This window comes from Orbicella franksi, chromosome 8, assembly GCF_964199315.1.
Source record: "Orbicella franksi chromosome 8, jaOrbFran1.1, whole genome shotgun sequence".
In the NCBI taxonomy this organism is placed as follows: domain Eukaryota; kingdom Metazoa; phylum Cnidaria; class Anthozoa; order Scleractinia; family Merulinidae; genus Orbicella; species Orbicella franksi.
The window spans coordinates 6413678-6438933 of NC_138152.1; the positions used below are offsets into that span (position 1 = coordinate 6413678).

Consider the following 25256-nt stretch of genomic DNA (forward strand, 5'->3'; position numbering starts at 1 on the left):
AGGCGTAATTTTTTTGCCTATTTTAGGCGAACAGAGAAGAAAGCGAGGCGAATGCGAAGCGCGAGTCGCGCGCGAGGGGAAGAGCGCGAGAAAATAACGCCTGCACGCAAACCACTGGTCAAGCTGTTCCGGCGTTCAAATATGAACGGCTACCCAATTGGTTTCTTAACATCACGTGATCCTCGAATGTTTTTCAAATGAAACAGGTGTCAAACTCTACGAAGCGACATGCAGATAACAGCGGAAACCATGCAGACCTATGACCTATAAAAATTTGCCAAAGCACGATCTAACGGCTCAACTCTACTTAAAATTCCACCTTATTACACAACATGAAGTGCCCTTCATGAACAAGAGTGAAGCGACAAAAAAGGTCGAGTGACCGAGCAGAAAACGGCAAATGTACAAATGTCACGAACGTAGAAGTCGTGTAGGCTAGTCAATTTCATTTTACGCCAATTTTATTGATGTAAATCAAATTTCAACTGTGTTAAATTAGTGCCCACTTGGCTCTTTTCTCAGGAGTTCTGCAATAGCTGAATAAGACTCAAACAAACATATTTAAACGAAGCGAATAAACTAAACAAACAGACCGCGGAGGTCGCTGTAAATTAATTATGCAGAAATCCAGCGCGCAAAAATACTATTCACTTTTAAAATCTAAAATTCTCAAGTAAAGGCAACCAAAGGATAGAAACGTGACAGGAAGTTCAGTAGCAATAAATTTTCATTGAAGATATAGATGAGGCAAAGAAACCTGTCCAAAAGCAAAAAGTGATCAAAATTTCGCAGACGTTTATCGCTGCAAATAAATTTTCACGCTAAAGCGAAAGCTTGAGTTTTTACCGACAACTTTTGCAGTCATTTTATCGGCTTTGGCCTTACCAATTGTTCCAGAAGTTGAATTCAACTTTGAAGTGATACTGCACATTACCATTTTTGCTTTCTAAAGTCCAGGAAGCTGCTTTAAATCTGCGATCTGTTATCAAAACTCAACGCGGTGGTTGAAGGAAAAATTCTTCAACAGAAAGGCTTGAGGACTCTGTAAACCTTGATATTCTACTCTAAGGCCACCTAAACATTGATTTGTGTTTTCTCTTTCCATTTTAAGTCCCAAAGAAGTAATTTCTCCGTTTTAGGGATGAAAACAAGACCTTGGAAGTTTGTAGATTTGGCCCACAACGCGGCATGATTACCACTGTTTTTTTTTAACGCTGTGATTGGCTGGTCATTTAGGGTGTGTCTGGGGGCGGAACAGCTTGAACAATGGTATGCGTACAGGCGTTATTTTTTTTCGCGCTCTTCCCCTTGGGCGCAACTCGCGCTTCCCGCTCGCCTCGCTTTCCCCTCTGTTCGCCTAAAATACGCAAAAAATTACGCCTGTTATGCAGGCTAGTATGACTACTCTATACGATCCACAAGTTTGATAAGGGACCAACTCATGCAGCAGTGCTAAACATACATTGTACATAATATACAAGATGAATGCTGCTTATTTTTGTTTGACTGTATTCTGACGTTTATTTTACACCCTCATGCAGAAAGCTCACTATTACAAACAACACCAGCATCATCATCACTATTATCATCATCAAGAACAATAACACCACGTTCATCAGTGACATCATCAGAAATCACGGCATCATTAATTTCACAATCACCATCAGCATCATTATCATCAGCACCATCGAAATCATCATCAACAACATCAACGCTATCTGTAGCACCATCAGTAACAGTATCAACAACATCACCATCGTCATCATCACCACCAGCATCACTATCTACGAGATCGTCATCACTGGCAGGAATGCCAGTAACAGCAACGGTAATACCATCAGTAGCATCATCAACAACAGCATCAAAGGATTCTAGCGATAAATCACAAAACATCTCTCGGACCGAAGAATTGGTACGTACAGATTCCAGCACTGTTTCACAAATACCTGCACAACTGTGAACATTCTGGTTATTCTTTAAACAACCTCATTGCTCAATTTTGTCTTTTTAATAACGTTGTTTCCATGACAGTTGTCGCTATATAGCTAAAATGCAGAGTGCATGCCCAATGCATTTTATACTCTTTTAAGGACTTTACCCATTTTAAACATGAGATCACGGCTTGAGGTATTCAAATTGTCTATCCTTACATCGTAAAGCCCTTGAATCTGCACCTGACGTTATCGTTTGCAGGATGCTTATCAGTTTAAATAGTTCGCACTTTATAAGAAGATGGTGTCAACAACTCCTGCAACCTTCTGTTTTTTCCTCATGAATCCAAAAACTGAATGCTAGGAAGTTCAAATGTCCTATTTCCTAGGGTGTGTTCCATTTTGCCTTTCCTCAAGACAAGTCATCCCTTATCTTCTGTCCCACGACTAGAAGTCATGTCAGGCAGAATGCCAACTTACTTCAATCAGTTATCTTCATTCTAGGTGAGAAACGTTATTTCTGCGTTTAACAGAACAGACCCCAAGGAAGAAGATTCCTTACAGGTATAATCAGTTTCTATTAAACCTTTTTGGCAACCAACCTCAATATATTCAACAAAATAAGTAGCTTCTGATTAGTTGATGACGAAACTTTAAATAGGTTATATCGAACAATTAGATTACGAGCTCGAGATTTCTATCTCGTGATAGTTGACAAGGGCGTAGCCCGAGTCAGCTCACAAGCTTTCGATTATTTTTCGATTATTTTTAAACGGCTGCTGGTCTGTTTCCTTTTAAACACCAAACTGTTGTTGAGGAACGCTGCTGTTGAGAAAAATCTAAAAGAAATTATGGACATTACAAAATACTACATAAACATGCATGGTTGAATGTAAATGGAAGAAGGAACCCGGCAGTAGGAAGTTTTTTATGCAGAGCAGTGTAATGGCAAAAAAAAAAACTTATTTGTTGTGAATTTTTAGAAAATTGTCAACCTGTTACACAATACCACCGAACAGTTAAGAAACATGTCCCACTTTGACGTAGAGCAGGGTTTCATAACAGAGCAGGAGCGGAAGGGATTCATCTTCAAATGGGTCATTGCCTTCGAACGCTTTTCCCTTAATTATGGTCGATATCACCTCAATGAATCAATGCCTCAATTGACCAACGTCCACAGCAAGTTTGGTAAGTAGAAATTTCAATTTTTATTACTACTACCTGCGAGAAAGATGACAAAATACTAAATTTTTTGCGGTTTTGTTTTTTAACGGTATTCAGATTTATACTTTGTACATAGCTGAGTTTTGAGTGTTAATAGTATGCATTTAGATATATGATTAAGTATTTTATACTGTAGATATTTAAATGTCTTGTTCTATCTGTGATAATTTAATTTATTTTATTATTTATCTAATTTTCTGCATACACGTTCGCATTTTCATCGATCTTACTTAGCTCTTAGGAGCAACGTGTCTAAAATATATAGATTCAAACCTTGATTTATCAAAAAAGCCCGCAAAATCAATGGACGAATATCCACCAGAGCATTTGACAGAGAACGACCTCCAAACAAGCCTTGGAAACATCCCTTCATCCCTCTATTAAATTTCACTAAGTATGGAAATAAATCGAAAGCATTTCCTCACGTGGGATTTTAAGCTGAATTCACCATAGCATAATGTATGGTTGTGTTTACACTTGGTGCCCGAGTGATGGTGCCTCGGCACAAAATAGTGTATTCCAAAGACCTAACTCAAGACCTTGTATCCGGGCAAGGCACTGTGCCCAAATTCTGGTGTGAATACTTGGGAAATAGGTGTGTTCACCTAAGTGCCCACCGAGAATCGCACTTGGGCACCGTGCTTGTGCACCGTGCTTGGGCACCGTGCTTGGACACCGTGCTTGGGCACAGTGCTTGGGCACCGTGCTTGGGCACCGTACTTGGACACCAAGTGTGAACGTAGCCTATGTGTATTGATTTATATACCGATGGTATTTCTTCATTCTAATGTCTTTGCTTCTTGCCCCGCCACAGCTTTGTGTATTCAGCGAGTTTTCGGACGAAATGCGAGCGATTTCTATCTCGAGGGACCAGAAAAACAGAACTTCATCAACATTTCCTCAAGCAATTTCCACAACAGCGGTTTGTATCAACAGTTTATAGCAATACTAAACAATTAGATTATGAGGTCGAGATTTCTATCGCGTGATAGTTGAGGAGGGCGCAGCTATCACGCATGGAAATCGAGAGCAAATAATCTAATTGTTTCAGTATAGATATACTAGTCGTTCAAAACTTTATCTAAACCTCTATACAGACACTTCGAAAACGCAAAGAAGTGGATGCTATTTCGTTAACAAGCGCACACTGCCGTTCTACTCACTGTCTACAACAAAATAGATAGTGAGTAGCGTAGCCAATCAGCGAACGGCATTCGTAATAGAATAGTAGAATAGAGGGAATACGAAACCAAACGATTTATTTATGGTTGTTGTTCAAATTGTTAATTTGATTGGCTAAAACATTTTTATGGCTTGATAACGTATAACTGTTTTTTTTAAGGTATGAAGCTCCAGACTCGGAAGTGAAATCAAATAACTGAACTGGACTGATAATGTTTCCATCATAATTGACGGCCTCCGTAAACCTAAAACGACATTGCTATCAATTCGTCAGTAGTCAGTTAAGCTTCCTATTAGCCGGGAGTTATCTCCAGATTCCATAGCATGCGCGAGACCCGTCAATGAGAGTTTCCACTCCTGTAAGGCGGTATACGCACTTCCCCAGCCCACTTAAGGTAACTCCGGCTCAGCAGTTTTTATCAAGTCGCCCTGATTAGTCGCCGATACCATTTCTACGCGAACCCAAATTTGCTCGAAAAATATCTCCGGTGAGATATATCAATAAGAAAATAACAATTAAAATATTTCTTCCACATGTCATCCTCGCCCCTCACTCAAAATGGATATACAAACTATTTGTCGTAGCTTGTAAATTCAGATACTAGTTTCTGTATATTTCAACCTAGATTCAGTGCTGGTTGGTATCGTGTACGAGGATCTTCATGAACTACTTCAATCGAATTCATCCAATAATGATGCAACTAAGAAGAGCAGGTATTTAGCAAAGACGTTTACTGATTGCAAAATAATGTATAGATTTAGCTAAGCCTAAAAGCGGAGCTCCTGGGCCGACATGTTCAAAGCCCGATTAAGCTATCCCAGGATAAGCTACAATTTTGATTTGAGTTTTGTAACTTTACGGTGAGGTTTTCCGTTTCTGTTGTTTGGCCTTCTGTTTTGAGTTTGAATAATCTCAAGGTCCTCAAAATACACAAAACAAAAGCAGTGAAAAACATTTGTATCCGAGAAAAATTATACCCGGTTAACATTTATAATCCTGGATTAGCGTTAACCAGCTTTCAAACAACCCGGCCAACAAGTTAACCTGACATGAGCCCGCGATCCAATCGAAAATCAGCACCTGGTCAACGGTTAACTTCAAAAAAAACACGTGACCTCGATGAGTTCTCAACTTGAGCCCGCGAATAATACAGGTCAGCGGATACCTTGTTTTGATAGATGTCAATTGACCATAACATGGATGTCCAATATCAGAGGGACGCTACAAACTCAAGGCGCATGTCTCTGTCAACCGATTAGCTGGAGTACGGCCACCATCTTGCGCGACTCCGTCGTCGTCGTCGTCGTGCGTACGCGCCCACGAGCAATACCGCTACCCATATAGGGAAGCAAAGGAAACCCCAGGAGGGAGAGGTCAACTTCGCTTGCGTAGCCATGCGATTGCGCGCTCGATGATCTTGGCCATTATGACGTCACTCGTAAGCCGGCCCGTGAAGTTTCAATGGCCGCTAAAATAATGACACCAGAAAAGTTTTTCATCCGATGATTGCTCAAAGAATTTGAAAGAAAGCGATCAACAGACCACAGGAATAAGATAACCTGTTAATATTTTGTCCAAAAATACTTTGGTTTTCAAAAACTAGATGTCAAAAGGATCAAAAACACGCAAAATTTCGAGATCGCTTAATTGAAAACGTGATTTTAAAGTGAAACTTTGTGCTCGTTTCATGGGCGATATCTGGAGAACCCAACGATGAACAACACGAACACAAAAATATGATCTTGATATGGTCTAAAACGTTTGAATGGTGATGAAAACGAATCATTTAACATATGCATAAAAATGATCAGTGGGTTTAAACCCATTATTCTGTAGACGATAGCGTGGAGGACCTGCTGATCAATACTCGAAACCCTCGAAATATGAGAAAGTATTCGATGGAAAATGTTCCCTTACAAAGATATTTAAGCTATCAAGTCATATGCTGAGTTGGAAAGTACATAATGCCCCAAAGAATTATTTTTCTGCCCTAAATTATCCGCAAAACCGTCGAAGATAACATTTTCTTCTGCGAGGCCAACCAACTGACGCAAGCTTCCGAGCAGACGTGTGGATATTTTAGATGGTAAAATGATACAAAATCATTGTATGGGAGACCTAGATGAAACAGATGATATTCAGAATAACATGGACGAGACCTTAACAGAAAGGTGCTTCATTTCATGTGAAAATGTTCGTCAAATATGAGATCGGAGCAGGATCTGTTTCCTCGGGCGTCCGCATGCAGTGCAAAGCTGTTTCTTGTCTCGCAGCTTCTTCTGAACTTCTGACAAGCAAGGCATCCTAAACTGTTGCTTTGGGTTTTAATTTTTTTTGCTAATTTCTCAGTGAGTTCACTTAAACCTGTATAGACTGTAAAAGAAAACTGTGTAGGATGTTACATGTAAAGAACTAAAAAATAGAGAATCTGGTTCCAAGCAGCAAGTGAATTGAAGAGGAAAGAAAATATGAACTGGGACACTTCTTATGCTAAGCCATTGGTAATAAGAGTTAACTTATCCAGGAGAAACCTGTTGAGCCAAAATGACTTATCGCCAAAACAAAGAGTTCAGTACACTAAGGAAGGTTGTGACAAAGGTGATCTCTTATTGTAACCAAACCCCTTGTTTTCTAATAGTATCTGTTTTGAGACACCGTGAAAGCTTTACTGCCTCTAAGTTTGAAATGATAATCAATTCTTTTCTTTATACTTTATGCTTTTAATTTTCATCACAGTAAATCGTATGTAAATAAAGATAGCTTCAACAGTTATTTTACATTAAGTTTAAACTGACCTACAAAGAAATATTGTAGAGAAGAGTGTCACAGAGGTTGTACTTTTAAACATGAACCCCAAGCCTGATTTCTCCCCAGCTCCATCCATCCCAGGTTCCCTGTTGCTTTTTGCACTGATGACTTTATTTTTGGCTTCAAAAGAATGCATCATGCAAGTGATAAGCATACATTTTCCACAAATAACAAAAAAAAAAACCACACAAGATTGGGTTTTAAATGTTTAATTGACAGTACATTGACAATAAATAGATAGCTTTATATGATCAGAAAACGGGCCTGCTTGGATGGTCTTGCAAAGGTAGTGGAAGATGATAACCTACGATCAAATAAAACTCCCCTTAATATTCACCAGTTGAAAATTGAAATAAATGTTGATGTGACGTGACCTCCCTTCCCTCTTTGGTTTTTATTTTGCCCCTAACTCTTTTCAGCACAAAATGTAAACTAAAAGATAGATTTCCTAATGAGATCTAGCACCAGGAACTCAATATGTATTTACCATTAAAAAAACTAATTCTCACAATTAAATGATCCAACCCCATCCACCTTTTAAGTCCAAGCAGATACAATGCGGTAATGTACATGGAGCTAATATCATAATTTATAAAACATTATATAGCTCATTTCCATTGTTATATAAGCCTACATGATTACAGCTGACAGTGAGGCCCCTTATTTGGTCATAGGTAACAAAGAAAGCCCTCCCCCCAGTGACCCTAGATGAGTTAACTTTCACACCATTAGCAACATAACCAGGGTAGGCCTGATAACCTGTTTTCGTCAAAATACTGGCCTACCTGGGACAACTCTTGGTATGAAGAAATCAAAATTAACTCACAAAACCCCACAGTGATCAAATGGCTGAAAGGAAGCCAAAGGAAGAAGGACAACTGAGCATTAGAATATGAAAAAAGGCTTAAGTAATCCTGGAGGGACAACTTCATTTCATATAAACACTTGATAAAGTTGCCTCAGAAGGGTCTGATAGTGTTGTCTCCAGTACCCAAGACCATATAAATGGGGCCTTGTACTCTCCTCCATAGAGGTTCCCTAAGGGAAATTGAATATACTCTGAACTACCAGCCTAAGGTCAAGCAGCACAAGAGAGGCCTATGCAGAGGAGAGAGGGCCTTGTATGTCATTATGTTTAAAGAAAAGTCTTACAAGACTAGACTGCAAACCATGGGTAAAATGTAGACTACAGGCTTTTTAAGAATATCATATTCCCATTTTCATTTATAGAGAGATCGAGCTAACCATACACTGGCTAATCTGAGCCGTATACTTCAGGCTAACAGGAGAACTAAACTCTCTATAAAGGAAATGGGAATACAATATTCTAAAAAAGTCTGCAGTCTTCATTTTTATCCTCTGTCTGCATTTTAACCAACGTTGTGCAGTAGGTAGGCTTTAAGTCTTATTTAACTAATTAAAGTTAAGTTCTTGTTTGTGAAAATTCTCATTTCCGTCATTGTGAATAATATTTCTGTTTGCTGGGCCTGTTGTAGAAAATGTGGAAAGGTTTTAGTTTTCTGAAAGAACACTCCGAGCTCGATATCGCAGATATTTCATACTCAAATGGACTGATCATTTTTACTGCTCACTCTTCAAAATCATCTTCAATTACAATGTTTTCCTATACATATAAACTATTCTGTGACCAAGTTACACGTTTCTTTTGGCTACCGATCACGTAAAAAACGCAATTTTACAGGGCGAACAGTCAAAATTTTGCCCCACATATTTCCACCGCAGAGCGATGACTGTAACTCTTTAAATGCACTTTATGCGAGATTTTTCGGTCATAATTAAAATCTACTTACCTCTCAAGAAAGAAAAATGATAGTTACTCCTTGAGATCCAAATACAATACCATTTGAAGCTGGAATGATCGGAGAAATCTGCCTCAAAAAGTTGTATCAGCGAGAGGCGACGGACGCCATTTTCGAAAATTTTGTGCATTTGCGCGCTTCTTTCGCCGTGACGTCATAATGGCCATGATCATAGGGTCAGCCAAATCTGACGTGTTCACCTCTCCCTCCTGGGAAACCCATGAATTGATTTTCTCATGGTTATCATGACTAGCGGTATTGCTTGTGGGCGCGTACGCACGACGGCGACGACGACGACGGAGTCGCGCAAGATGGCGGCCATACTCCAGCTAATAGGTTGACAGAGACATGCACCCTCGGTTTGTAGCGGGAGAATGCCATTTTTCTTGGTGGGATTTTGAAAGAGAAACGATAGCGGAGGTTGATCTAATGTTTTTAAGACAGGGTTGCACTGAAGCAAAAAACAGAAAGCAAGAATTAACAGGCAAAGAAGTAGCGAAGAAGATCGCGAAAAAGACTGAGCGGGCCAGCGCTGGGGAAGGAGGCGAAACAGTACTGAACAACGCCATGAATTATAGCTAGTCAAGGGCTAGAGAAAGGAGGTGAAATAATACCGAACAATGCCGTGAACCAAAGCTAACGAGGGCTATAGAAAGGAGGCGAAAGTACCCGACAAATCAGAAGATTGCAGAACTCCTCATGGCCAAGTTCAAAATTCGCGCGAACGTGATGCTGTGCAGCCGTGCAAGAAAATTCAAAAGTCACATGATTTGGTCAGGTGACGAACAAGAGAAATCAAACGTACCCGAGAGTTTTAGAGAAATTACAAGACAGTAAACGTAGCGGAAAGAAGTGGTTGATTCGTTGATCTATCGAAAATATAACTTCAGTTCAGTCTTCACAACTTTTGCTGCAAGTGTCTGCCTGGAAGATTTACACTGGCCGTACTGAATTGCCAACTTGCGGTAAGTGACTTTTGTTGTTGCGTTTGCTCTGAAAATTATTAAGTTGCCTCGGCGAAATAAGCTTAGCTAAGCTTATTTTCAATTGGAATCCATTGAAAGTCTTCCTTATTTGAAGCCATGCTGTAAGAGATTTTAAAAATTGCATCGTTTTAATTTCGCTCGTCTCTAAACAATAACACGTGGGTCGCTTTGGAGGTTGCTGTAAGTTGTAAACAAATAAAGTTTTCTGTCGATTTTCGTCGTCAACTTAAGCTTATAACCTCACGTCTAAAAATAAACTCAACCAAAACCGTACTTGTAAACACGGCCGGGCGAGTTTTGAAGTTTACTCTGAGTTAGTTAGCACTGCCGCTTCGTAGACTGCTAAAATTTCTTCTTCTGTTTTGAAAACCAAGAAAGGTCTACAAACTATTTTAAGCCGAAGCGAACAGGATTTGCTAAATTTACTTTTGTTCCTATGTGAATATTTGCATATTGTGATTACAAAGTATGGAGATTTCCTTGTTTTGTTAGTTCAATTTATTCGGTTTGGCGAAATGCTTTTGTGAATTCCGAGGCTGATTTGGTTGAAGACTGGTAAAGCTACTGCCAATAAAATGACTGCAAAGCTACATGTAAATTAAACCGTCGGCAAAAATACAGACTCTCAGTAATATTCAATCAAATTTAAGCGTGAATAATTTTTAAACTTTAACACTACACGCTTAAACGAATTTTCTTTATCCTCTCTTTTATTCGGTCACCTTTCATTGAGAAGGGATTGCTGTTGATACTCGAGCTCAGATGTAGTGATATGCATCTTGTGTTTATAATGTAGATTTCCTCGTTTTATTTTGTTGTCTGTCCAATTAGTTCGGTTTGGTGAAATGCTTATACAGTGTATAGTCCAAAATGTCGAGTAGACGATTATGCATGGCAATCCTGTCGGCAAATTAAGCTCTGCTTTGATTTTGATTGGCTATTTCATTTTATTTATGCCATTGCTTTTGGTTGGGGGTACATGGACCCTATTTTCTTAATAAGAGGTTATTCCCCAATGCAGTATTTACACTTAAAATGGAAATGTTCCTAAAAAGTGAGATTGTACTAATTAACTCGGTAAATTGAACAGTGTAATAGAAGTTCTTGCCCTGACCATTTCTCAGTAATTATAAAGAATAACTTTTACATACATATATATACACAATTTAGTTGGAGAGAGCACTCTCCTATCTCCACTCTCTCTCTCTCTCTCTCTCTCTCTCTCTCTCTCTCTCTCTCTCTCTCTCTCTCTCTCTCTGCTCTCTTCTTCACACTAATGTTTTATTAACTAACTTGTTAAATGAATATCACTGACTGTTTTCTTTGTTGTGCATGCATACTTTTTTGCTCGTCGAAGAAAGTTTCAGTTTCTTCCTGGCTGTACAGTGTCCTTTGTCCTGTCCAGTACCAATTCGTTTGTGATATAACTTTGTGAATTCTCTATTCTCCTTAAATTTTATCTCATCAGGTTGATAGAATGCACTCTCAGAGTGTTCCATCATTGTCTTCAGTTGCTACAATTTTCCGGGAAAAAGCAATAGTTTTCTTAATTTCCTTTTACTTTGTGTTAGGACTTTTTAGCATGCCTGTAATTGGCCCATGGGCATTACCGGAGAATAATTTTCAAGTAAAGAATTACATTTGTTTTAGTGTTGAGTGTTTTAAATTGTTATGAATTAGGCATTTATTTTTATTTTTATTTTTTAAATTTTTTATTTTAGTCGCATGCAATGTTTTATGATTTTACCAAGGTATACCATGTAAATGTAAATAATGCACTGGAATTGGCCAATCAGAGTGTGCATTATATCGGCTTTAAACACAAACCATGTATAATAAATGACTTGTATGTAAATGATATTTTTATTACAGAGAACTGGACAGGGCAAGAACTTCTTCTTTTGTGAATTTATATATTAATTCCTCTCAGTGCTGTCAAAGATGTCTCAGGAACCTTCATTTCTGATAATCTATTATTTTCCACCATACCTACAGCACAGAAGCTCACCAAATCCTAACTGATAACTAACATGTGTGTATCTCTAGCCTTTGCTGTCTGCTACATGTATATTCTGTTATCCTGCCTTAACTGTTAGAAACAATTTTGACAGAGCTGTTTCAACAGTTTCACTTAAATTGATTTCCAGTAACAGTGCTACATGTAGCAGTGTTATGGAGTATGAACTTTATGGAGGATTTTAAATTTTTATTTTTTTATGATTACAGACGACAACAAAATATAGATGTGTATACATAACCTGATGTTAGTGTTGGTTACAAACCGTAGTTCATAATAGTCATCCTATTACAGGTAAGGGGGAAAAGTTCAGAACGTTTAGAACATTTCTTCTCCCAGTACATGTACACCTTCTGTCTATAGGTGCAATAATTGAGAGGTTATATATATATACGAGGAGTATTGTAAAGTTACTGTATAAACTTAGTGTGAAAATCTGACATTTGAATGCCTCCTTTGCTAAAATTAGTCACGATTTAATTGTTATCTCTCCCTGTGAATTCATAGAGATTCCAGAGGCAAATTATCACGTAATGTGGAAGTCCTGTCTTCAAGTGAGGGAAAATGACACAAAAGAGTTACAATGAAAGTAAAAAGAATAGATCGTTTTCACGTGACATCGTCGCTTTCTAAAATCCAAAACTAAAGAACCACCAAAGTTTTTATTCTCGTTAGGCATAAGAGGCGGTATATTTATATCTGTTCACAATTTTACAGTTCAATAATGTGCTTCGTTTGGAATCCAGAGCATTTTGAATGTCAGGGTTATGGAGGTGTGTGACATAAGGCTAAGATCGAGTTCGTCAAAAAATATAAACTTATCTCATGATTTTGAGCTGTTTTAGAAATTTGAGCATTACGAAAAGTGCTTATGTAAATGCTTCTTTGATCAGTACTGATAATCAGTCGCCTAGATAGCCAAAGAAAGTTCCAGATGTTTACTCTATTTTCCGGCTGCCATATTGGTGTACCATGGAGGTACACCAACATGGCGTTTTCATACTGGGCTCTGTAAATATCTGCGAAACATTTCGACGAATATCTGAAGTTTGGGGGAACGTACAGGCCTAAAACTTGGAGAAGTGTCTTATTTAGTTACCTTCTATAACATCATAATTTCATAGCTTTTTCCAAAGGATGGTTTTCGATTTATTTTTTTTATTGCGTGACAGTGAAAATGATCTATTGTGAATGTTTATATGGTGTACATTATACATCATGCAAAGGTATTTGGTGAGTGCCAAAGGCATAACATTTCATGTATTGCTTTTTCAGGACAAATTATATAACAGTGATGTTTTAAAAGGTGTGATCAGAAAAATAATGAGTACATTGTCCAGGCATCACCAGTTTATGGACGGCATATGTAGACAGTAAGAGATTAACTGTAAGCACCACGTAAGTTAGTTTTATGCTTATGACTTCTTGTTCTTGGATTTTGTGTCATTTCATCACAAGAATAGGTAATGAAAGATGCAATAGTTGTTGCAATATATTTTTGAAGGAAAACTTATAAGTCTGCCTATGCTGGATAACAGCCAGGTGTAAACTGAATGTGAAGCAAACACTCTGTTAAAGATGGGGCAACCCTAAAACCCAGAAACCGGAATCCGGAATCTGGAACCAAAAACCGGAATCCAGAAACCGGAAACCGGAATCCGCAAATCAAAGAAAATAAGTTCTTCAAATACACAAAAATTGTTTTGCTTAGCTTTTCGACAGTAAAAAATAAGCTGCCAAGTAAAAAGGACCTCAAACTTAACCTTTTTTGAAACAAAAATCCCCCGTCTGTTGAAATCATGCAACCGTTATTTCTAGTGAGGGCTATGATTATGAGAATCTCAGTAAAGTGCGTCTTAATTTTGTTCCAAGCACCTCGAGAGCGTCTAAAATAAGCTTGCTGGTAATTGCCATTTTGTTCAATAAGTGATCTTCAATTTACCGGAAGTATAAATTTATCCTTTATGTCTAGTAGATACTGAACAAGATAGAAAATTTCATAGAGAACAGGATATCCATCAGTGGCAGCCCCCTGTACATTGACGGTCAGGCCCCCCACTTTCGAAGTCCAAAAGCTAACCTGTCTGGTCTAAATATGAAATTTGATTTTTCCAACAGATACGAGACCAATTCCAGATTAACACAATTTTCACACTGATACTGTGACAAATCAGCATTTCATATTCGTGGCGGCCATCATATTAAAACAATTTGTAGAAATGTTGCGCACTTACTTCCATCTGCTTCTCACTTGCCAACAGATCAGACCACATGTTGTTAAAAGATGCTAAAAGACTGCCAGAAACTCACTGCAATAGCCTATAATAGCTTGTTGTTAATGTCCTGCTCACCAGTCTTCTCAGAGCAATTTGATCTAGACAAGAACCGGGCTCTCACTAGGGCCAGCTTGAACAAAAGATGGGTAACTTAGCCTATGAGCAGGCTCTCGTGTTTGGGCTGGGGGCGTGAGTGGCAAAGCCGCATGAAGGCTCTTGGTGACGTGCCAATGCAGAAAAACACTAGACACCTATTTAGCCTGCTCAGACACTAGAAACAGATACTAGAGCCTGCTCGCAGGCTATGAGTAACTCTATCCATCCAAAAAATCAGTAACCCTGACTGGATAGTGATGTACCCAATGGATAGCTTTATGCAACTTTTGAACAACCGGGCCAGATATATAGCTAAGGGTTGTTCAGAACTAGTCAATCATTTTTTAGCAATTACAGTCTGTGGCTGAAGTAAAGCCAAGAAAATAACTAACAAGAAAATAATTTTTGCTCATATTTATTAATTAGACATTGCTGAAGTAAATTATTTCTATCATCATTCATAATGTCTGGATTCCAGATTCTGGTTTTTGGTTCCAGATTCCAGATTCTGGATTCCAGATTCTGGATTCCGGATTTCGGTTTCCAAATTCAGTGTTTTAGGGTTGCCCCAGATGATGTATGTGCATATGTTAATCTTGAATAATCTGAAATTTCAGAGAGTTTAAAAATGTCATATCATATCTGTGATGGTTCTGAGGTGGAGGGCTGTTACATGTAGATGTAAATGTCTCATGCACGATTTTTCACGTGTTATGATTCAGGTGAAAATAGTTTCTGTATCTGTTGATGTGCAACAACCTACACCAATATTTCAGCCTAATAATGTACAGTGTATATTAATTAACCAAATTATGCTGTTTTTAGTTGACCAGTGCTACTGCATAGTAATGTGATGTTGAAGTGCACAAATTTACAAACATGCCCAGTGTCAACTTGTCAAATATATGAACTGGCCAGACAGTGTAGATTACAAAATTCTCTGAAAGGTAAGATGTTTCTTAAACATTATTTTGTAATTGTTTTCCTCAAGAAAAGATTCATACCCCACATGGAGGTTTTTTCTCTGTTAGAGCTCTTGATTCCTGATACTTTAATTTGGAATTTCTAAAGACTGGCCATGAATGGGTGTTGGGTGTGAATATCTTCTGGAACTGCACATTCATTCATTGAGTAAGCAAGAACATCAGTATTTATCCTGTCAAACTCTGATTTTCTTCTGGAAGCTGAACTCATATACAGTTGTACAGTTATATGTACATGTACAAACAAACAGTCTGGATGACCCTGTGATTGGGACTGTGCACATTGTTGTAATTTGCAGTGTTCCAGTTTCTTGTTTGAAGCAAATTGCATTTGCTCTCGAAAGCAAGTTGTGAAGTTCATAACAGTTATGTAAGTTTGCTTTGTATCTCAGGGCAGAGCCTGCCACTGTGAAAGTTGGAGTACCAACCCCTAGCATTTGATTCACTACTAACACTCAGTAAACAAGTCACAATGAAGTACACTGTATATCAAAGAGAGGAATTACATGCCTGTTCCTGTCAGTCAATATATGAACAGTTTACAGATGGGCAGCCTGTATTAAAACATCAAAGATTTTCAAAGCAAGCATGGCCTGGTGAGATATTTCTGACAGATATATTAATTTGTGAAAAGTGCTATAAACAAATGCATCTGGGAACAAATTAATTTATCATGGATGCAGCTTCTGAGAGATCCCCAATATTAATGGAACATACACTGCTCATACATGTAAAAGAGTTCAGTAATTCATTACTTATGATTGTAATGCTTTGTTTGGTTTCTCTGTATTTACAGACAACTTGATGGGATTATAAATTCTGCACCAACTTCATTGAATAAACTGACTTGGAGGTTCAGTTCTGCAACCCATCCTTTGTGTAGTAATATCATAGCTGCAACATTGTGACAGATACACTGTATTACATTATTAAGAAACACATATTAACTAATTATTTTTAAGTGCCTGTTAAATTAATCAGTTTTTCTTAGAGATAATTTACTCATGGTTTATTTAAATAATTGGCTTTTTGGCTTTAAAATGATATTTATTGAGCTTTTAAATCAATTTTGTGATAATCTGCATTGGACATGGCATAAATTGATATTTTGCCAACACGAAATGGAGAACTGGGTCTTAAGCAAAGTTGCAGGATTAGCATTTTTGTAGAAAGAAAGGGTTGAGAAATTTGTGACATTCTACAGACAGCCTTGCCATTCGCAATGTCCAATAAGGTTAATTTGTTCCATTCTGTTGTAGAAATAGTGTTCTCTAATTTATAAATTACTTCAATCTGTTGTTTAAATGATTGCCTTATAACCCCATGTCTGGCTTTGGTGCATGTAGGATATTGATGTATTTTTTATCCATTTTGCTGTAAATTATCGTAAGTGATGTGTCAATCAAAACATATCTTGGATATGCTGGGCTCTTCTGACAAATGTACCTATGCCTGATATCCTTGGAGTGCATTTGGTTGTGTAGTGCAGACAAAATACATGTACATAATATAATTTCCTCTTAGCTTACTGATAATTCTTGGTATAATTTAATCATAGCAAAATTAATTAATGGAACCCAATAACAGCTCTTGTAGTCCACAATGCCAGTCGAGAAAAAGAACAAATCACATTGAAATTGAGTAATAAAACTACTATTAGAAGCCTATGCAAGTATTCATTATCAGCAAAAAATATATATATATATCGTAATTACCATTTATGCGAGGGTGATTTTGCTCATTGCAAACCCTTCCAGCAGGAGCAGACTCCATACAATAGTGAAGATGGCTAAATGCATCTTTGGGGACAAGTTAGAAAACAAAACTTTCCAACTTTTCACATATGTATACTGTTTTGGTATTTTTGTGAGATTACATTTGGTAGAGATTCAGGGACTGAGTATATTGTAACCACTGTATTTCAATCAGTCCCCACAACAAAAAAATGTGTAAACTTCTTTTGTGTGGGAGTCCCCATGTTAACTAAGGAAGAATATAATGATTAATAACAATGCCTTGTCTTTCTCAATAAGGTAGGAAAGAACAAGAAATGCCACCAAAAAGCACAGAAGACAGTTGTGTTATGTGATCAAGATTTTTGGTGGCTTTCCAGAAATCCTTGAAATCATGGCTCTATATTTCATAATCACACCATCTTTCACCTCGATCTGCTGATGTAGTACTAGTTCCGGCTGAAACTATTAAATCATTCGCAATTTACCTCATACATGTTGGATTATTTTCATTAGTAGCAACATTCCGAAAAATAACTGAGGAGGTCCGCTTTTAGGCTGGCCTAAATCTATATATTACGATCGTTGATTAAGGCCTCGTCCACACTAAGCCAGAGAAATTTGAAAACGAATCAATCACCGGTCAGTTTGGATTTGTGTTTGAGGAAAACTCGGACAGGGAAATCATATGATAATCGTGACGTCATTGTTTCCAAAAGCTCCGTTTGCAAAATGTTTTCCGTCCATACTAAACCAAAATGCCGGCGTTTTCAAACTCCTCTTATTTGAAGAGCGTTTTCGTGACGGATTAGAGTGGATGTTAGGCCTAACCGTGGAAAAATAAAGCTGCGATTCTTAATTTTTCCTGTGAAGTGTGGACGGGGCATAAGAAATGGTCGATTGGCTCGTCCGTTTTTAACGGTAACCTGTAACAGATCAATAAAAATTTGTTTATGTTTACATTATCTTTAGGAGTGTTGACACCATAATAATGGCAGCTACAGTGGATCCAAGGCCGAAAAAATTGCAGCAAAATGCCGTCCTTAAGTTCAAGAACCTAGAGGTAACAAGAAAAAGCTCTTATGAATAAAGGAAGTGATCCTTTCAATTTAAGTTAGTTATGATTACATGTACATTCAGAAGTGCCCCAAGCTCGCAGGTGAGCGTCCCTGTATATGCAGTAGTAGTACTGAGATTAAGCAGCAGTCGAAATGTAAGCATTAATATTGAAAATTTTTAAATTTTTAAGCTTAAAAAATGTGGAGGAGTATAAGTAGAACATTACTGCTGCGTTGGTATGCGCTTTTTCTGTAATGTTTAATTTGTAAAACCTGACCAGCTCTATTTTCAGGTTGCTGAAGGCGAGAGATTCTGTATGTTCTGGAGCGGCTACAGCGAAAAGAAGTGAGGATCAAGTTATAATTAATTCAACGTGCTTTAATGGCAATGTCTGCATCGGATCTTATATATCCATTTCAATTCAAAAAATGTTTCAAGTTTTCAATTCATTCAACTTGGTGTTGTTGTTTCTGTTGTTTTGATGGTGTTGGTGCTCTCGTGTTGCTGCTGCCGTTAACTTTGTTGCTGCTCTTGTTGATGTTGGATTTGTTGTTGTTTTTGTTGTCAGCTATTGTGGTTGTGATGATGATTACGATGATGATGATAATGTTAATGACGATAACATTGACTTTGACGTTGACGTTGACGTTGACGTTGACGTTGACGTTGACGTTGACGATGACGATGACGATGACGATCAGGATCAAGATGAAATATGACCATTATTATTCTCCAACCCAAAAAGAGATTTCATCTCAGTAAGGTTAAGCATAGCAACGCGAACCGATCCATTGTCAAATTCAAACGATAACTTCTCGCAGTCTGAATTCACGAATGAAAGCAGAAAAAGTAATATTGTTTTTCCACATCAAGAGTGCCTTTCTGTAAGACCAACATTTTGCTGCACTGTTTTCTTAGCCCTTAATTTCAAGCAGCCAGTATTCCTGCTGAGTTGTTTGATTATCTAGCTAAATTCATGTAGTAAATGTTGGATGCCATTGATGTATAGTGTGCAGTACTGGTGTCATTTTTGTTAAATACCTGTTTTCAGTCCAGACGGATGGTCAGATGAAGGATGCCATGTTGTGAGATCGGAGAGCAGCTCAGTACAAACAGAATGCAGCTGCAATCATATGACTCATTTCGCTGTTTTAGTCGGCTATGGTGATAACCTAGAGGTAATAATAAGAGTAGGCAACATTAAACTCTTACTGACAAAATGTCAATTAATCGGAGTGTATTATGCCATTACATTAAGAAATGTTGTGAATACAAGTTAATTTGAGTTGGAAAATGATCAAAACTTCGAAGTTTTCAAGTTACTCTCTTTGCAGTTTTATAATTACTATAGCTTTTGAGTGTCTTTCAGTTTCCCAGATTTTCGCTTGACAACTAAATGTGCACGAATGCTAACCTAACCGTAACCTGACATAAAAGAAGAAAATAATATAGTCTGGGATAGTCCGTAAACAGGCTATCCTGGGTAGTAGCGACGTTAACAGGAGTGCAATTGGTGATAAAAAATAGTAACTTGACATGTTAACTCGAAGACCGACTCTTGATTTGCACAGATCTAATAAATTGCCAGACAATCAGGTAAAATAATCAGTGATTGAAAAATTCTTGTTTTTTCGCCTGTCTCTCCTTTGTACAGCAGATCACAAAAACAGATGAGAAGATATTGACGATTCTCACTTACATAGGGTTGGCTGTCTCCATCATAGGAATAATTCTCACGATAATCTCTTATGTTTATTTCACGTAAGTAATGAAAATACTTCATAGAAATCACTTGCTTTAAAAGATACTCATGATCAAATATGAAATTGGATTGTTGGTGAGAGACGGTGGATTTTATACGTTGGTAAAAACTATATAGTACATTTACAAAATGAATAAATTTCATGAATTTGAGTGTAAACCCTTGCATAAATTACAAGCTTTAGTTTCAGGTCTGCATTATGCTTAAAAAAGGTTTCGTTTGTTCGGATAAATTGAATGTTTCTTTATTAATTTTCCTTTTTAATTTGTTGTACAATATGCAGTTTACGTTTGCCGGTTTTATGTCATGCTCTAAATCAGTGTCCTGGTTTGGTGATTTCAAACAATATTTTCTATTTTAATACCTTTTTGTGTAATTTAATTATTTTACCCATCTTTTATTTATTTTATTTTGTTTTGTTTCTCTATTGTACCAGCGATGTACATCAGCCTCTCTCTCAAATCAGGATTAGTCTTGCTAGTTCTCTCGGAGCAGGACAAGTAATCTTTCTTGCAGGAATTAATGCCACAGGAAACACGGTAAGGGAACTTTAATCCCATTTGTTGTAGCTTTTAATTTAGCCATATTTAGGGCCAAGAATACAAAAGCAGAAACAGGCACAACGTAGGATGATTTTTTAACGTGTACAATATTTTGGCTGGCCAAACCAGCCTTCTTCAGGTACAATGAGAATTTCACATTGGGACGTGTTTTTATGTAGTATAATGAATAAGTTGCCAGTAATCGGATACCCGTGTTTGCGCGAAGAACTCTGGGATCGTCAGGGGGCAAACATTGCTAGTCGCTGAAACGAAGTGTATGGCGAAAAGTTGTTTCGAGGTACAAGAAAACGATTTTTGAGAGGGATCAACGCTTTTTCGCCGTCGTTTTGATCGCAAATGGATTTGGGCAATGTTAATATGTGGAATATGTAAGTTTTTCTTTGAATAACCGTGAAATATGTGACAAAATCTACCGATAACCTCCGTTGTTTGCGTGAGGTTTATTGTGAAATTTACATCGCGTAATGGACTGAAAATATTACAAAATTAATTAGGTATGAATCGAGACGGAGGAATAACCCAGTAAAGCCTTTTAAGTTGTGTACAGGCTACTTTTGGCTTATTTGAAAGCTCAGTCGTACAAATAATACTGGAAATAAGCCCGGTGGCGATCATTGTACTGTCAGGGGTTGATTTAATGACAAATGAGTCCGCGCGACTCGTGCTGTGTGGCTACTGTGTTGCTCAAAGCCTTTGTTTTGCTTTTACAAGCAGGTATTTCAGTGATTTTCCATTCTATAACAGATCAAGGGTAGCTCCTTGAATATATCTCTAAGTATTTGTATTTGAAAGTGCCATTTGTGCGTGATTATGCTTTCCAAAGCTTGGTATTGACGGTTGAGTGAAATACTACACAAAGGGTAGTAGTTCATTCTGCAATTTTCGATTTCTGTTTTAGAGCTTCTTTTCTGTCCTAATATTTAACTTCTCGGAGGGTCTTTTCTACCATTTGCTCCGGGTAGCCTCTCGAGATCAGGCGTGTATTGAAATTTTCAATATTCTCTTCAATGTATTTCACAATAAACCTCACGCAAGCAAAAGGGAGTTTATCGGTAAATTGTTTCACTTATTTCACGGTTATTCAAACAAAAACTTACATTTTCCATGTATCAAAATTGCCAAAATCAATTTGCGATAAAAGCACGGCGAAAAAGCGTTGATCTCTCTCCAAAACCATGTTTTTGGGCGTCGAAACAACTTTTCGCCATACATTTCCTTCTAGCGACTTGCAATGTTTGCCCCCTGACGATCCCAGAGTTCTTTTCGCAAACACGGGTATCCGATTACTGGCAACTCATTCATTGGGTAACACCGGAAATACGTAAAACCAAACGGATTGACAGTGTAATTTAAAGATAAGGGAAAATAAAATAATGAAATAGCGTAATAACAAGAAATTAGTAAAATGTTTCTTCGCGGATGTTAAGAACATCAGGATCAATTGTCCTGCCTTTTTGAATTAAAAAAAGCTTCCCTGGCCTTACGGATCGAGTAAAGTCCCTTTTGCACTCTCTTTCGCATGTTTGGATGGCTATTTGATTTTTGTCCCGATGGTCCATTTTCAAATGAAAGTTGTTGTAACGGAGCGCTATTAGTTGTCGTTTCATTACTGGGTGGTTTTTTACAGCATTTTAAAATAATAATTATATTTAAATTTTTGTGCGGAGATTACAGAGAAATGTAATGCCCTTTAAAGAGGGTACACAAAGCAGCTCGTTTTATGCAAAGTTTCTTAGGTGGCAAATTAATGTTCTTCCGAAGATTATCCCAGACAGGGAAGGCTACTGAGTAGAACCATTTCAATTAGTTACCATCATGGCAGTGGACCAACCAGTGTCAATCAAGACGTAAATGTGGATTATTGCAGCATGAGCTATTCAATTAATGCAATGACCTAAATAATATTTCTCAGACAAACGTTTTCACGGAATTTTTATCATGAAGAGAAAGAGAACAGAAACGCATTCGCAGACCTTAAAAGCGAGAGTAAGAACTTTAAGAACTATGTGTGTTGGACAGGAGGATGAAGTTTCTTTGAGGTAGTGACAACCAAGTATTAACAAATTCACTCCATACCTTACAGACTGTCTGTGTTGCAGTAGCGGCCCTTACGCAGTATTTCTTGATGGCAGCTTTCTTTTGGATGTTCGTCGAGGGAATCTACCTTTACTTGTTTGTAGGCAAGGTTTACAACATCAACAACAAGATGACCATCTATCATGTCATGTCATGGTGTAAGTTGTAGCGAAATCATTTGCTTTTGGGTTATTAGCTGTTAAAGCTTCTTAACATTGTCACGAGAGACTAGCCTTTGTCGTCATCACATGTATTGTCTTGTTTGTACTGCACATATGTGGCAGAAGTTTGCAAGGACCTCGATTGGATTTAAACGTAAGCTTGAGTTGAAGATTTACGGCACATAAAACTTGCTGTGGAATTAAACCGAGTATTTGTTCCTGTGTGAACTGAAGGTATGTGTATGATGTTGATGCCGGACAAACACTACTTTGAATCGCCACTTGAGTCCTGTTCTAGACACCGTCCTGTTTTTTGTTTTTTGTTTTTTGTTTTGTTTTTTTTTTTTTTCTCATTGCAGGTTTTCCTGCTGTTATGGTTGCAATTTCGCTGAGTATTGCTGCAGGGAAAGATGGCATCCAGAGTTTAGTCAGTGACGAATAGTAAGAAATGCATTTCTGTAAGGCTCTAACCCCCTTTTCCATACTTGATTCATCAGGTTGCCGTATTTTTTTTTTCCTTTGCATTTAACAATTATTTCACGAGCGCGCACTGGACATGATGTGATAGATAGCCGACGAGGCGCAGAAAGCCAAGTTGGCTATAATTATCTCTTATCTAACAAGCGCGAGTGGAATAAAACGCCCCCTTCCCCTCAATAAAAATGTAGAAAACTAAACTTAAATAAGAATAAAAACGACGCAAAAAAGTAACGCGTACCCTTACAACATTTGTAGAACATTTTATAATGGCCAATATACCATGATGGCTAATTATAAGACAAATAAATAAAATAAACTACAATATTTAGAGAGGAAGCCACATCAGCCTTAGCAGGTTTTCATGCGGGCGCTCTATCCTGGTCGAATTGGAATTTGGAGATGTTTTTGTGGAGTGAGGAAAACCGGATACCTTGGAAAAAAACCCTCGGAGCAAGGCCAGAACCAACAACAAACTAAACCCACACATGGCAGCAGGCCGGAATCGAACCCGGGCCACATTGGTGGGAGGCGAGCGCTCTCGCCACTACACCATCCCTGCTCCATCCCTGCTCCATTCCTGCTTCTAAGCCAATGAAAACTCCTTAATTGCATTATCCAATGATCCAATTTTTGATAGAGATTAATAGCTTCTGACCCTTTTAGCTACCATCATTTAGACACATTAGAGGTGTTTTTTTGTTGTTTGCTGTTCCTTAATGCATTGTTGATTTTGGTTCAAGCTGCTGGATGACTTCAGATAACAATCTGATCTGGATGTTTGTTGTATTTGTGGCGATGATCGATGTTGTGAGTAAATCTTACCTCGGGTTTATCTAAAAAAAGACTGTCTTCTGTCTTAGGTATCTCATAATCAAATAACTCCACTTGCAATAAATCGATCGATCAAGTTTTTGAAGTTAAGATAAAAAAACCCAATCGTTTGTAAGGCTTTGAGCTCAGTCAGAGCTCGCGTACTATTGAAAGGCGAAGTAATATGTGTTTGTTCTCGGCCAAACAAATTTCTAGCTTTAAAAGGTAACTGTGCACCAGTAAAGTTGCTTTATTTACTTTTTCTTTCGCAGCTGAAAGCTCCCAGTCTGAGCTTTCAATCTTATCAAGTATTATAAACTTTCTTTATCTTTTATACCAAGGTTTGCATATCGATGCTCGTGCGAGTAATCAAGAAAACCACCACAATCCAACCAACAGAAGAGACCCACATTCAGCAGATACGGTAATTAATAATTTTCAACGAATACGAAAAGTTCCTCCCAGTTCTCGAGCAGAGCCGATCGATGATTGTATTAATAGCCTGCTTCTGTGTCTTTTTGATTTAACAGCGCCATTTATTAAAAGCAACTGAGAGTACTGATAACGTTGTCTCCTTGCAGACTTGACATCAAGGCATGCGCGGCGCTGATTCCTTTCCTGGGAGTCACGTGGTTGTTTGCTATCCTGTCGCCTCGGCACAAAGCTTTTGTTTACACTTTTACGATACTTTACTCCACTCAGGTAAGTTTTTTAGTCCTCGTTTTAATAATTTATTTATCATCGCAGACTTTTAGGAGCTTTTTTACGGTAAGAATGAGAAAATTCAGTTATATACAGATATTTTTTCCATGGTTTAAATTTTTGGTTTCCCGGAATACCTTATCATGCTATCTCTAGCTTATTATGATTAGTTTCATCCTTTACTTTCTTAGTAGCTGTTTGTCATGTGAGACAAGGAAAGACAAGAAAGTTGAAAAGTAAATATTTAACCCAAAAAAAAAAAAAAGTAAGAGCAAAAAAGCTGCCTTTTTTATCCTTATACAGATAAATGTAGAGGTGACGACAAAATAATTTGATGTTCTATATAAAATTAATGCAACCGTTCCTTTCTCTGGCAGGGATTCCTGATTTTTTTCTTTCACTGTGTGAGCAACATTCAGGTAAGAGTACCGACCTGCGAGCGGTCGATGAACTCCCTCGCCAGCATTTCGCAATGTTCGAGAAATAAAACTTTAAAATGTTGGGAATAGCTCTATCAGATTCGCTTAATTTCACCGGAAAGCAAGTTAAGGAGCAGATATACTCAATGAGCTCAAGAGTTTCTCAA

At 37.8% G+C, this 25256-nt stretch overlaps 1 protein-coding gene and 1 long non-coding RNA gene across 2 annotated transcripts in view; both read left to right on the forward strand.

The window, feature by feature from the left end:
• Positions 1-25256, forward strand: part of LOC145494464 (adhesion G protein-coupled receptor L4-like) — a 41976-nt gene that overhangs the window by 14661 nt on the left and 2059 nt on the right. The window contains exons 4-19 of the mRNA XM_081473935.1: positions 1542-1912; positions 2436-2495; positions 2915-3119; positions 3970-4077; positions 4964-5051; positions 18030-18120; positions 18409-18461; positions 19168-19294; positions 19774-19877; positions 20315-20417; positions 22525-22675; positions 23038-23119; positions 23899-23965; positions 24310-24392; positions 24550-24670; positions 25048-25089. Coding sequence (XP_081330061.1) covers positions 1542-1912; positions 2436-2495; positions 2915-3119; positions 3970-4077; positions 4964-5051; positions 18030-18120; positions 18409-18461; positions 19168-19294; positions 19774-19877; positions 20315-20417; positions 22525-22675; positions 23038-23119; positions 23899-23965; positions 24310-24392; positions 24550-24670; positions 25048-25089 — 1856 coding nt within the window. The remainder of the gene's footprint in view (positions 1-1541; positions 1913-2435; positions 2496-2914; positions 3120-3969; positions 4078-4963; positions 5052-18029; positions 18121-18408; positions 18462-19167; positions 19295-19773; positions 19878-20314; positions 20418-22524; positions 22676-23037; positions 23120-23898; positions 23966-24309; positions 24393-24549; positions 24671-25047; positions 25090-25256) is intronic.
• LOC145494485 (uncharacterized) lies at positions 8638-16113 on the forward strand. The gene is made up of 5 exons (XR_014050257.1): positions 8638-9931; positions 12179-12263; positions 13245-13356; positions 15167-15288; positions 15717-16113. It is a non-coding gene; the product is annotated as an uncharacterized LOC145494485 (long non-coding RNA).